Source organism: Lasiosphaeria miniovina, assembly GCF_030549165.1.
Source record: "Lasiosphaeria miniovina strain SMH2392-1A chromosome Unknown B0T26scaffold_8, whole genome shotgun sequence".
NCBI classification, from domain to species: domain Eukaryota; kingdom Fungi; phylum Ascomycota; class Sordariomycetes; order Sordariales; family Lasiosphaeriaceae; genus Lasiosphaeria; species Lasiosphaeria miniovina.
Genome location: NW_026848227.1, coordinates 514148 through 527835, shown reverse-complemented (window position 1 = coordinate 527835; position 13688 = coordinate 514148). Strand labels below are relative to the sequence as shown.

At 53.9% G+C, this 13688-nt stretch overlaps 2 protein-coding genes across 2 annotated transcripts; one reads left to right on the top strand and one right to left on the bottom strand.

Moving 5' to 3' along the window:
• Window positions 1-6157: 6157 nt before the first annotated feature.
• Window positions 6158-7003, bottom strand: B0T26DRAFT_729844 (uncharacterized protein). Its single transcript, XM_060442982.1, has one exon. The coding sequence runs from the start codon at window positions 6821-6823 to the stop codon at window positions 6254-6256; it is 570 nt and encodes a 189-aa protein (XP_060289969.1). The 5' UTR covers window positions 6824-7003; the 3' UTR covers window positions 6158-6253.
• A 2580-nt stretch (window positions 7004-9583) lies between these two features.
• On the top strand, window positions 9584-10336 carry B0T26DRAFT_680850 (uncharacterized protein; the record flags this gene model as incomplete). Its single annotated transcript, XM_060440553.1, has 4 exons — window positions 9584-9652; window positions 9694-9826; window positions 10035-10053; window positions 10126-10336. 4 exons carry the CDS (start codon window positions 9584-9586, stop codon window positions 10334-10336), a joined length of 432 nt encoding a protein of 143 aa, XP_060289968.1.
• Window positions 10337-13688: the final 3352 nt, after the last annotated feature.

Below are 13688 nucleotides of genomic sequence, written 5' to 3'. Positions count from 1 at the left end.
AGAGAGAGCGTGCTGCCAGCTCCTATATAGAACTATGAGCAACCAATCAGAGTTCCTGCCTTACATGCTCAGTCGTGCTCAGTCCTAGACGCACTGATCCCCACTGAGCTCTCTGCTCAGTGCGCTCAGTGGGTCTCGGCACTGATCCTATGTTACGATCCTGGTTCAGGCGCGCAGGAGGCTGCACGGAGCCTCCTGCTATTGGCTGACGCAAGGAAGTGGAGTAGTTCCCCGCTTCGCTCAAGTGCAGCCAATAACGGGGCGGTCAGTACGATCAGCATGGTCAGGGCGATCAGTGAGGGAACTGATCGCACTGAGCACACTGACCGCACTAATCACCTAGGACCAACGCTCTGATTGGTCCGCCTTAGATAGATATATACGACGACCGTAGCCACGGTCTTAGATAGTTCTTGCTGGGTTCTTCAAGCAAGCAATACACATTCACTGCATGTTACGATCCTGGTTCAGGCGCGCAGGAGGCTGCACGGAGCCTCCCACTATTGGCTGACGCAAGGAAGTGGGGTAGTTCCCCGCTTCGCTCAAGTGCAGCCAATAAACGGGGCGGTCAGTATGATCAGCATGATCAGGGCGATCAGTGAGGGAACTGATCGCACTGAGCACACTGACCGCACTGAGCTCACTGATCACCTAGGACCAACGCTCTGATTGGTCCGCCTTAGATAGATATATACGACGACCGTAGCCACGGTCTCAGATAGTTCTTGCTTGGTTCTTCAAGCAAGCAATACACATTCACTGCACTCATACACTTTGAGTGGCATTCCGATTTGACTGTATTACCCGTGCGATAGGAGCTTGCCCTTTGTTCTATCTTCATAATTACCAACCCAGCATTCTGTGGAGCCCGTGCTCCCTTACAGACAGACGACCCTGACAGTCGAGTGGTTTGTAATACTGCACTCATACACTTTGAGTGGCATTCCGATTTGACTGTATTACTGTCACCGCACAGTCAAATGTAGAGAGGCAGGGCTGCAATGTGGTTGCTGTATTCGTAGAATCTAAAGCTAAAGAAGGAAAAAGGAAAGAAAGCTTCCAAGGCCTAGGCGGGGCGCAGGGGAAGTGGGTTGTGATGTGGGTCACGTGGTTATGGTGTGCGCGGACCACTACCCAAATCTGGTCAGCTGTCTGCACCTGCCGTGACAATTACCCGAGCGATAGGAGCTTGCCCTTTGTTCTATCTTCATAATTACCAATCCCAGCATCCTGTGGAGCCCGTGCTCCCTTACAGACAGACGACCCTAACAGTCGAGTGGTTTGTAATATCTTACTGAGCTCAGCCATGCTCAGTGCACCTTGGCAATGGCCCCGCTGAGCACTCCCTAATTGGATGCACCTTCTCTTAGCGAGAGCCCCACCCTAAGTGCCGTTCCAGCCAATCCGCAGCGGGCGGGCAACGCCCTCTGCACCTTTGAACCAGGATCGTAACAAGTATTGTAAGAGAAGGCAGGTACGCCTGATCAAGGTGGTCACAATAGGAGCAACAAGCAGGGCGAGCAATGACTGGTATTGGCGTAAGACTTCAACCTGGCCTGAGCTAAAGAGGTGTGCGAAGGCCATGGTCTATATACACGTGAAAGGGGTTACGAGTCATCCTTGCGTAGCCAGGGTGGTAGTGGCAATAGTGCGTGGCCCTGTTAGCGGTGGCGATAGTGGCGACGGTGGCGAGGGTGGCCCTGGTGGCGGTGGCCATGGTGGTTACGAGGGTGGTTTCCTTACAAGTATCGACGTCGCTTGACTTAGGCCCTCGGGCATTTTTCGCTATAGGTCGAGAGCCTTTTTTGCCCTCTATAGTCGAAAGGACAATTTTCATATTTTCCTTGTCGCTTCTTGGCGGTCTGATTAGAGTAAATAGATGCCAAACATTCTTCTCGCCCGATTTATATACTAATATATTTCGAAGGATATTGAGCGCGCTATTTGCTTCTGTCTTATTAGGCGTAAATACGGTTATGATTACGTCGGACTTATTGTACTCTATCTTAAAGTGGACGTTAAATATCTAGGCATTTTAGTCGATCATAGTTTGTAGGTCAAGTTCGCTTACGTCGATATCTTTGAAGCGTGAGTGGGCAGCGTCAAAGTGACCTTCTTTAACGCTGGTTAGCTAAGGCTAGCGATGTTAAAATAATCAAACGAAACAACTTACCAATATGATTTTATAGGTCTAATCCACAGTGAGATTGTTTGACTGAGTGGAGAAGCTTCGTAGCGTAGAACCGCCGCCACCCATCTTGGTGGGTGTGTTTACGTCTAGAACAATAGCGAGCAGGCGGATGGAAACGATGCCTGGGTTGCGAATCTCGCGTTGGGACAGGGTAAAGTGAGACAAAGAACCTAAACCTAAAAATGGCAGGGGGAGGCTGGGTAATGGTTTTTTGCGCGCACCACGCAGAACTGTGCGCGCACCACGTAGAACTGGCAAGAGAATGTGGAGAGTGAGGTTTATCGAGAGAGTGGTGAGAGACTGGCTCCTAAGAGCGAGGTCTAACGAGAGAGTGGTGAAAGGACCGATGAGGAACTGATGAGAGTTTTTGCTGGCGACCCAGATTGCAGGGATCTGAAATGAATAAAGAGTATGCATGAAGCATCCTTTAGATTGATGGAGCCGGAGGGAGGGGCTAGGAAGACATCAGATTGGCTGGATTGGCCTTTCCCCTGGTATCTGCCGTCTCCCGCCCCTTTCCTCGCCCAAATTGTCGCACAAGGCCTGATGCTGCCCAGCGTCGGGCTAACCCCTGAACCAGATCCCACTGCCCTGACGAGAGGCCTGACCCGAGGCCCAGATTTACAACGCCAGACATGTGGGAACGTAAATAGCGCCAATTCCGTCCTATTGGTGAATCCTGGTGCAGGCGAGGCACTTCTACGGGACTGGCCTTCTCACTACAATGACACTGGGCTCCTTGAATTGCACTGCGTCTAATCGGTGCAGGGTTGCAACTCTTAGCTGTATTTTCGAGTGTACACGTCTTGCATGGAAACCCTCCTGAACACTTGCCCTTCTTGCTTTTGCAACTAACACACGCGTGCGGGCATCTGCTAAATTTTTTGAGCTTTGGGGTACTGTCATCTGAGTGAGGGCCCTGAAGACGATATTGTTAGCGAGGTCTATAGTGGTTTAATAATCGCGAACGCACGTTTTTTGGGAGCCACAATCGCCAATTGCCCGGCTTTAGCTCCGGGCACTTTGAGTACGACCATATCATTGGGTTGGGAAGACATGGAGGCCCTGGTATAATAAGGGAATATTTTCCTACCTTTTTATTTAGAATATCATTATCTTTATCTACCAAGTCCAGGCGTACCTTATCCGTTTTGACGCGTCGTAGTATGCTACTTTTAAATTCTAGTAACCTACTAGCCGCTGCCTACCTCCCCCTCCATTACTGTCTCCCATCCTGTCATCTCGGTCTTGTAGCCCATGAGTCATTCGGCTTCTCAAATGTTTCCTATCGCCGCCTACGTAGATGGGTCCAAGCAATGCGACAAATACATGCGTGAGGACTGGAGTGGGCGCGAGTGTGGGCTCGTAGTTGCGGCCTTGAAGCGAAATGATGCAAAGACAAACCAACCCAGCTCCCGTAAAGCATGGCGTATCAGCAAACAGCATCTCGGCGAGCTTGTTAAAACCTTTCAAGCCTATCTAAACTGCAAGGCAGCGGTCGACGCCGCAGCCGACACTATTTGACCGCAAATTGAGCACGTCAGAGCAGTCTACGTACGTCAAAGCAGTCTACGTACGTCAAAGCAGTCTACGTACGTCAAAGCAGTCTACGTCCTGTACAAAGGAAAGCGTCGCGATACATATATAGAGGCACCTAAGGTTACGAAGCTCAAGGGTATGATTAAAGGCGATGGTTATAGCGCGTATAATAAATGGTAGATTGGTTGCATTCCCAAGAACGATGCATTCTCCAAGCTCGCGCATACACTTAACCATCGCCAGCAGACTCGAACTTCGATGCAATATTCTATACCCCGAAGAGGGGAAAGGCAGCGTTCGAACTTGGCTCATCTAATTCCGACATGGAGATGGTCAAACCACCCATGACGAAGAAGAAGATGGTCAAGGAGCAGTTGGGTGACGAGGACGAGCGCATTGGCACACTCGAACAGAAGATGGAGGATCTGGAGGTCAAACTCAATAAGTCCTCCTCAACGGGCCCGACGCTGGTATCCCGTAATAATTGTCGGAAAAAGCCGCGTTACGTGATCCGTCTGACAAGCACTCTGTTGCCTTCAAGTACTGCAGTGTTGCATGTGACAATTAACAGTCTGACACGCGGAACGCAATCGAATCGCGCCTTCAATCGCTGCAACGCGTCTCTTTATCTATCGTGTTGGACGTACGTGCGTGGACTGCGGGTGGACCTCTTCGCACCCTGCCGCGTATAGTGGCACGAGCCAGCCACGAGATTAAGAAGGCAGCCAGCGGTAGCCAGGCAACCGGAGGCAGCCAGGCAACGACAGTGCATCGTCTTGGTACTCTAGGGGCGAAAAGTAGAAACCGTGAGTAAATGTCGGTCAAGAGAGCGGGTTAGGCGGGCCGAGGCCGACGTTCAAGCAAGCCGAGGGTTCATGGGCTGAAGCACGCTATCGTACCAAGGCAAAAACGAGATTAGCCGAGACTGGCACCTACCGAACGATTAGATAAAGGCGCGAGTTAATGGGACTTGCTAAGGCGGACCTCAGGTGGCGACAATACCACTAACTGAGTGGGTCCGCCTTAGCTTGGACAGGAAGAATGCATTTTTCTCGCGCCAAGACCGCAAGGTGCGCGGGACCCAGTCTCTCGTCTTTAGAGCCCTGGGCGCTCGGCTGGCATTGTGTCGAGCGGGCGAGGGCACAGAAAGGGAAGGGGCGAGCGGGTTTGCCGGTCCAGAGCGCGCCACGGCTGGCGCTTCGGGTAGCCTGACGAGCGCATCAGTCAGAGGTCTCTCGATGGCTGCTGCATCCGCTAGGGCTAGCCTTGCCAAAACAACGACGACTCTGATAAAGACAATAGCGAAGAGGGAAGATGGAGGCCGGCAATGCAACACGGGGAAATGGAAGAGGAATATTTTAGAAGTAGCAGTCAAGCTATTTTCCAACGCACTTCGTGTACCGCAACAATGGTGCCCAGAAACAGGCATTAACCTGTTATACCCGTCCAAAAACACGTCGTTATCATCGCCGCTTACCTTGGCTCAGTGAGACAATGGATCCAGCGACCACATACTACGCCGCGACCGAACCCACGGATATGACTGCTGAGGATATGCAGAGCGAGGACTTCAAAACCCTGGACGGATTCCCCATACTTCAGCCACCAAGACGTCCAAAGTATCAACCACATCACGGCAAAGCCGCACGTCGAGCAAAGGCTTGCAAGCTTACCCACCCTCGTGGACATTCGTCAAACACCAGCAACAGCTGGAATCCGTCATCCAAGCATCTTCGTCGTCACCTTGCGCTGATCCACTGACTGCAACACCAGTGCCGAGAGCTCGACTCCCACCAACCCAGCCTTTGGCGCAAAGTTGGGATGTGGGTACAGAGCGAACCATCCGTTTCTGACCGTGGTTCCAAGGCCACGTCAGCTTTTGACCAAACCCACTCGCACTTTTTCCCGCTCGAGTTTCATTCTAGATTCTGAGCCAGATTCATAATCGTTCACTCGACCACATCTTCCCCTCTAATCGAAGCCAACCTGGCTTCTGAGGAAGAGGTACATATCGGCCACGACACCGATGGCAATCAAGCAAAACCGTGGAGCGATGAGAACCGCCCACGGCGCGGTAGGCTCCAGCGCAACGACAACCGTCGAGACAATCGGGGTGACAGACCCTCGCGGGGCGGCAGTGGAAGCGGGAATGGTAATGGCAACTGGGGCCAGCCGAGGAAACCAGCCCGCTCGGGCCCGCGGCGATTGGAGCCGTGGCGGCTCCAGTCGTGGCAGCTGGATCAATCGCAACCAATCAAACTGGCGACCCAGAACAGTGCACTGGTAACTAGGACTTTCGCCAACCTGGGCACGAGAGAGCCCGCCAACCGTACAGACGCAACTGGCGCGGTTGGGTGAAATTCGGACAGCGCCGTGGAGACCACAACGACGACACGTCTTCTCTTCTCTTCTCTTGCCCTCTCTTCTCTTGCCCTCTCTTCTCTACAGAGTCTTCAGCAGCAGCAAAGTGGCAACTACCAACAAAGACGGCCTATGGGTGCTCCGACTGGTCCCTCCGCAGAGTCAGCAGCACCAGCAGAAGCAGCACATATACGCACACATATATAGTAAAGACAAAGGCAAGTCAAAATGGCACACACACACACACACGCAGAGAGAGAGCACCAGCACGGCGGTAATTAGGCGCAGGAATGAATGACGGAACTGAATGAGAGACGAAGAAGAAGCAGAAGAAAGGAACAAAACCCAACCCAAGGGAAACTCGCGCCGCCGCCGCCTCATTCGTTCTGTTCTGTGTGCGTGCCTGACGCAACAGCGGGGCCGAGTCGAGCCGAGCTCCAAGGCAACCATTCGATGTCGTCCAATGCTGAAAGATGGAATCGTGAGGCCCTTCCCCCGGCTCGTCTCATAAACGCAAAGTCTACATGATACGCAGCTCTTGTCGAGCAGTTCCTTGACGACCCAGACACGTGCCGCGACGAGGCGTGGCTTCTTTTCATTTCGCGGATGCGGGGTTTTTTTGCCTCGTTTCCTTGGGCGGGCCCTTGGACCTCGGCTCGGGCTGTTCCGGTTGAGATTTCGGCGAATGCTCCAGCTGTCGCCCAGCTGAGAAATCCAAAGCCCTTCCCTCATCCTCCCTCACCCAAAGATGCGATTCTGAGAGAGTCTTCCACCAGAGGATGCGGTTCGAAGGAGAAGGAGGAAAGAAAGGATGCTCCGAGTCGAACATGCCGCCGTGTGTCAGACACGTACACAGAAGAAAACAAATGAAGTGCATGACCGCTGCCGATACTGCCAAGAAAAGCGATGATATTAGCTGGACCCTCTCAACAATGCAATCAGGGCAATAACGTTACCCTGGTTTTCTAAGGACGTGAACCTTTTCGTGGGGTCCCCAGCCAGAGTGGCACTCGTTGCAAAAGCGCACCCTATGCCAGTCCCTTCCTTGGGGGTGTTTTTCCAGCACCACGCGCGCGAACTCGAGCCTTCTTTCCTCAAGCCGTGGCGAGGCATGGCTCTTTTCGCAAGCCAAACAAAAGCGGTAATCCAGAGTCCCTGCAGGCCGACGAACTATATCCGCGCTGGCGTCGACATCGAGCCCAGCAGCCGCTAGAAGTCCTGCCCAAGGAATTGTACGTCCGTCAACGCCGTTGCCCTCGATAAAGCGCTCGATTGTAGCTAGGTCACAAATACGGGCCTTCTTTGGCGTCGAGAAATGCATTTAGCGACTCATTTCGGCTGCATCTCGGGAGAGAAATCGTCGTTAGAAGCATAGCGTTGGTTGTGAAATAATAGCATTGGTGGCCGCATGTATGGTGTGAGTGGGCTGTTACTAAAATCCTGCTTTTGCTGTGCCTTTTTTTTGTCGGGCGCGTGCCCCTCAGCACTAAAACGAATTCTCGTAGTAATTCTAAGTTCATAGTCTAATTATTGGATTTCTAGACCCCCAGTGCCCGCGGCGCTTTTGGCCTGCGGCGCTTCCCTTCATGCAGCTTGCGCGCCATATCTACCAACTGGGAAATTGCTCCTTGCCGACACAACCACGATACAGCAAAGCGGCATTCACGGCTCAGCGGTCCTTTCGACGCGGACGTAGAGTGGCCAATCCCCATTCGAGAAACATTCGGCACACTCACGGTAAAGCAGAAGAGACAGCCTCTACGGTGGCTCCGTCCAGCCGAATAAAGCTGTGCAAGGAAATAGGGCATTTCGAGCCTACAGGGAAAAACTAGACTGCAGGCTTCAAAGCCCGGAATCCCGCCATTCAGGCAAGAGAATGGAAGCCTCTCGCTTGAACGGCTTCACCCCCAAGGCTGGCATTGTTTTTGAAGGAAAAGAGCTGCAAACCCCGTGGTTTGAACAGGAGATGCGCAAAATCTGCCGCTGGCGCTTCGTTACTTTAGAAAGTAGGTGCACTGATGCCTAGATCGCAATCAGCTGGCTTAAGCATGTTTTTATTCCACAAACCGACCCGTTACTTGGCCACGGCGAGGCCCAGCTACTTATTCTTGACGGCCATGGTAGTCACACAACTATACGAGACAAGTCCCGCACGTTTATTCGTCTGGTATTCTTGCATTTGCTATATAGGACAACTTTACGACGATATGCTTCCTGAACAAATACATCTTTGCTTCCTGCCGGCCCATACCTCTCACGGCTTGCAGCCGCTTGACAACGACCCTCTCAATGCGGTCAAGACTCTCTATAAACGTGAGCTGGCCAAGTTTGCTATTCTAACCGACGCAGCACCTCTGGACAAGATTAACTTGATTCGTTACTAGAAGAGCCGACCCGGCGTAAATTAACCATTTCTATACAACAAAATAACTAGCAAAATAGCACTCAATCCTCTTTTCCAGCCTCTCCATATCGCTTAAGCCCGCGGTCAATTATTTTCCGGGCTTCTCGGACTGCAGGTGGCTGATTTGGTGCCCGGGCCGGTCTTTTTTGCTTGGGGGGCGCAGGAAGCGATCCACATATCGCGCGCCCGCGCTCTTTTTCGTGCCGGCCTCATCGAGTATAGCTTGGGGAAACCTCTGGACCTGACGACGGCCAGACGCACGCCCTGCAGCTTCCTCGCCGAGGCACCAGTCGGCTAGGAAACTTTGCTGTGCGTCGGAAAGGTTTCTTTTTGTCTGTTTGCTTTTTGCTCGATTTTCTATCTGCGCCGCGGATGCGTTTGCAGAGGGTGGAAGTAGGGATGCCAAATAACTGCGTAGCTTCCTTTTGCGATGCGCCCTGTTCGGCTGCAAGCGTTGTAGATTAAAAGAGCTGCTTGCGATGCGTCTCCACAGCTAGTTTCTATCCGAATCGGCCCTGGATTGATGGAGTTGTGGTGTTTTGAAGTTCACGAAGCAGAAATAAGATGACGGGGGCAGAGATTTCGCTGTGGGGCGATCTCCTTACTGCGTCACCACGTCTATGGTCGCCATTCCGAACAACAAGAAACTAGCCTATCAGTAGGCAAAAAGCCCCAAGCCACCCAGAGATTCAACAAGAAGAAGCGAAGACCCCGAAACCCCCCATCCTCCCTAATATACAAACTACAGGCGCGGGAACGCATCACGGACTGCGCTCAGTCAACTGCGGTCTACCGCCGCGGTTTCTGACTTACACCTCCTAAGCGTAGTGTCGAGTGTGTCTGTCTTCACTGGTCTCTCGCCGAGCTTCGATGTTTTGTGTGCGCGAGGACGGCGTCCCGGGACGGGGATCCGCGTCAAGCTGACATCCTTGCTGGCTCGAAACGCCCGTTACTCCCCTGCCGTTACTTCTTGGTCCACCACCGCCAGCGCCACCGCTCACTTGGTGTGCATGGTGCAGCACGTGCCCGAATTGAACTTGGCGGTGGTGGGCTCGCGAAACGGGCGAGTCGCGCTTGCAGCGGCCGCCATGTCAGACGCGCGCGAGTTTGTGCACGAAACGAGATGTGCCTTGTTGAGCTTGATGTTCTGGTCTGTGGTGTGTACAATGCTTGAAAGAGCATGCAAACGACAGGCTAGCTCACAGGAGCTACGAGCAAGAGCTTGAACGCGCCCGTTTTACTCCAGCTCCCATTTTCGTGTCTCGCGCTGAAACTGGTCATCGCGCTGCAGATGGCCTGCTACTGGAATAGCCCGTCGGCCAAGGTCAAGGGTAAGTAAAAGGAGGCGCCCGTCAAGGCGGCGGCGTTGCCATCGGCAACGACTCGCTCGCCAGGCCCAGGCCGCCCCCCATGGCATGCCCCTCAACACGGGCTTGAGCGTCGAGGATTCGTCTTGCAGCCTCTGGCGGTGCAGCGCCACGGGTACGGATTGGGGAACAGTGTGTTGCGCGTTCGACGACTCCTTTCGCGATTTGATAGGGATTACCGTCGTTGTAGGGTGAGCAGACCTGTCGTCTACCTGCCTGGCTTTGGCAAGTTAACTAAACTGTATCTTGGTTCACTGATCAAGGACCGCAAAGCCGATGTTGAGCGAGAGCTTGGGCCAGCTGCCGCCGGGAGGCGGGGGCGCGTTAGGGCCAACGGTGGCCGGCGGGAGCGGAAAGGCAGCGGTCGGGATAGCTTGCATCATGCCCGCAACATTGGTCCAGGATTCCATAGTTATATCCACCGCCAGCCCTGCTGGCGCTACTTCGGTTGGGTGTCTGGGCGGGCGTGGATGATGGCTTGCGCCGTGATCGCCGCCCATTTTTTCCAGAGCTGCATCCAACTTCTGACCACAAGGGCCATGATGTATCTGTCCAATTCTTCTATTGCCATTTCCGCGCTTCCATTCGTGCAATCCGTCGATGCAGATGGAGTACGACATCTGCGGCCTCGCCAGCCAGCTGCGCAAAATATGTTATAGTTAGAGACATGGCGGCGTCGGCACTGGTCAGTTCCTGTCGGAGGGCCTGTTCTGTCATGTCGGCAAATTCGCTAAGGCGTGGTGGTGGGAATGCAAGTCTGAGTTCGTTTCCGGGATAGCATAGCTCCAAGACTACCCAGAGACAGACCCAACTGAGGATGTATTGCTTGAGCCACGTTGGCATGCGACCCCCGCCGGGCGGGATGTGACTCCTCACGAGGCACCTGGTCTCGCAGAGCGCGGATTCATCTCCCTGGGCGTGACCGAGGGCCACGAAGAGAGAAGCCCAAGATTTGGCCCTCGCCGATGGGTCGGCCGTCTTTGCCACACACTCGTAGTACCCCATAACGTGAACGAGGCCCCGAGGCCCAAGACAACCGCCCATATGTAGGAAGGACTTGAAGGTACGGCAGAGAGTTTCCAGCGATGATGAGACCAGTCCACTTCGAGTGATTTGAGACAGTGAGCGGAGTGATCTGGGGTGTCGGGACAAAGTAGAGCTTTAACGACGGCATTAAAACTAATAAAACATATAGAACTCGAACGGGGATCGGAACCGGAATCGAGAATCGGCATCGGAACTGGAATCGACATCGGCAATCATTGTCACATACAACACTGCAGTGCTTGAAGGCAAAAGAGTGCTTGCGAATGGGTTCAGGCCTGACTGGGGTCGGGCCTGAGAGGGTGTGTCGGAAGAAGCCTCGTCCTCGCGGGCCGGTGGTTGTGGAAGCGAGCTAGGTTGTTGAAAATGTGGATTGTAGTGCCCGAGTCGAGAATTGCCAAGTCGTGGTGGAGGAATGTTCCTGTTGAAAAGGCGCCCTTCTGCAGGCCTACCCTCGTGATTAGGAACGACGCGTTGGTGACCTTTTTCGCTAAGGCGGCTAGTCAGCTTAACACTCGATTGTTGTTCGACCCTTTCCTGAGTTCCTCTCCCGTCTTCATAACGCCCCCATCATTCTTCAGGCTCGCATCAACAAGGCCTTGAGCGAGGGGGCTGGCCCTGAAGAAGTTGCTGGCCTGCTCCGGGAAGACGCAAAAACATGTAGCCACATTGCGGACGGTGAAGCCACAGGCCCTGCAGCGGCCCTCAAGGGCGTTGTCCGTACTGCGTTGTCTTTTGCCCTGCCGGTTGATGTGCTTCTTTCCTCGGTGCTGTTGTTTTTCCGGCCCTGGCTGAGGGCGCTGTCACGCCCTCGGTTGCCTCTGCCGCGGTACGAGGGCCTCGGGCATGTTGTGCGCGCGAGCCTTTGTTATTAGATAATTCCATTCATCCACCCACTACACCAGCTTCTTGTTCCATTTGGTGATCATATTGTAATAGTTCCTGAGCGATCTTTATAGCCTCGGCCTAGGAGCTGTACGGCCGGGGCACTGATGCTCTTCAGGTTGTTATACCACTATTGTATTATCTGTTCTTCCTGAACAGTTCACCTCCCTATATTATTGTATAACGTAGTCCCTGGCCACGTCTCCAGCGTCCTTATACCGTAGATGTATTCTTTCTAGGGCTTGAGGTTAACCTCGTAGCGGCGGTAATCGTCGCTGTATACAGCAAGTATCGCTACCATGAGCTGGCGTGTATGTTGAATAGGGGGTACGGCATCAGAGTAATCCGTGACGATCGGGGACGCGAGCTTCGAAGGTAGCGGCACCGGGGGATCTTGAGCGGGATCGACGTATTCCTGGATTATTAGGGCCCTGGCCTTGGACCGGTATGAAGCGGACCAGTCTGGCTAGTCTCTGGGCCCGGCGAACGACGAGTCTGGTGACATCGTGATGTTGTTGCGTATAGCTTCACTTTCGTTGCAAGCATTGTAGAGATCGAAGGTGCGATCCGATTGCGTTGCGCCTGTCAGACTGTTTATTGTCACATACATCACTGCAGTGCTTGAAGGCAGAAGAGTGCTTGTATGAGGAAGAAAAAGAAGAAAGAAAAGGGCGGGGGGCATACTATATAAGGAAAAAGAGGTCTTTGTCCTTGAGTGGCCGGAAATGGTCAGCCGGATCGCGTGACGCAGCTTCTTCCGATAATCATTGGGGGATACTGCGTCGGGGCGGTTGAGGAGGACGTGGGGGCAAAGGAAAAATTTGAGAAGCCGAATGACTTATGGGCTACAAGACCGAGACGACGGGTAGCGGCTAGCAGGTGTACTGGAATTTAAAAGCGCATACTGCGACGCGTCAAAACGGACAAGCCACGCCTGTACTTGGCAGATGGTAGTAGCCACCTAGTCGCGGGCCCCCGGAGATGACTCTCGCTGGGGCGCTGCGCCGTTGCGCCGCTGCAGCCCGCGCACGAGCCCCGCCGTCACTACCACCCACCCGAGAGAAGGGGCTATGCTAAGATGCTGGAGCGCCGCAAGTACGGCTTGAGCAATCCTCTCCTCTTCAGGGCGTCAGCAATGCGATAGATAACATGCATATGCGACGTCTAGCCGTGGCATTAGATGTTGCCGGGGTCCTGCGAAGCGGTGTGAATAGAGGAAGGGAGAGAGGGAAGGGAATGGCTCGAGTCCTCCAGGATCTGCTGCGGGCCACGCAAAAGGGGAGGAGACGGGGTCCTAATCGGCCCGTCGAGACTCGGCTACCAACGGGTGCATATCTACAAGGTCAATGAAGAAATTGAACATCTTTGGGTAGTAGGGAGGACGCAGCACGTTACAGCGGCGCAGAGATGGGGGTGGGTTCATGCCAGCCGCAGAGGGAAAGGGGAAATTGGGCTCTGAGCCAAGGACAACTGTAGCGCCAACGTCGCCTGGACGCCTGCGGCGACCCAGAGCAGACTGTCCGGGGCCGGAAGATTCCCAAGACGCATGGAATAGGGCCTCGGCCAACTTCAATGCGCTGCTTCTCGTCCTACTGCTGTTCCAAGATTCCCCGTCCTCGCTGCCGGCTCTGCTCGTACGTGCGCACAGGCCATTGAAGCATTGCGGATTGCAGTTGCAATTTTCCACTTGCGAGGCGGAGGGCTGTAGGCCCAATGAGGTGCTAGGCTTTGTCCCTCGTTGGGGGGGCGAAAACCGCCTGCAGTAGCGCAGCGGTGACCCGTTTGCTGGGTCGCCCGAGGGTCCAGGCGGTTTTGACGCTACTGTTGTCCTTGGCTCGAGTGCATTTGTCCTTGGCTCAGAGTGCAGTTGTAATTTTGCGCTTCACGAGGCGGGGGG

Coding starts and splice junctions, on each gene's coding strand:
- B0T26DRAFT_729844 (XM_060442982.1), bottom strand. CDS start 6,823: ATGAGGGAAGGGCTTTGGATTTCTCAGCTGGGCGACAGCTGGAGCATT.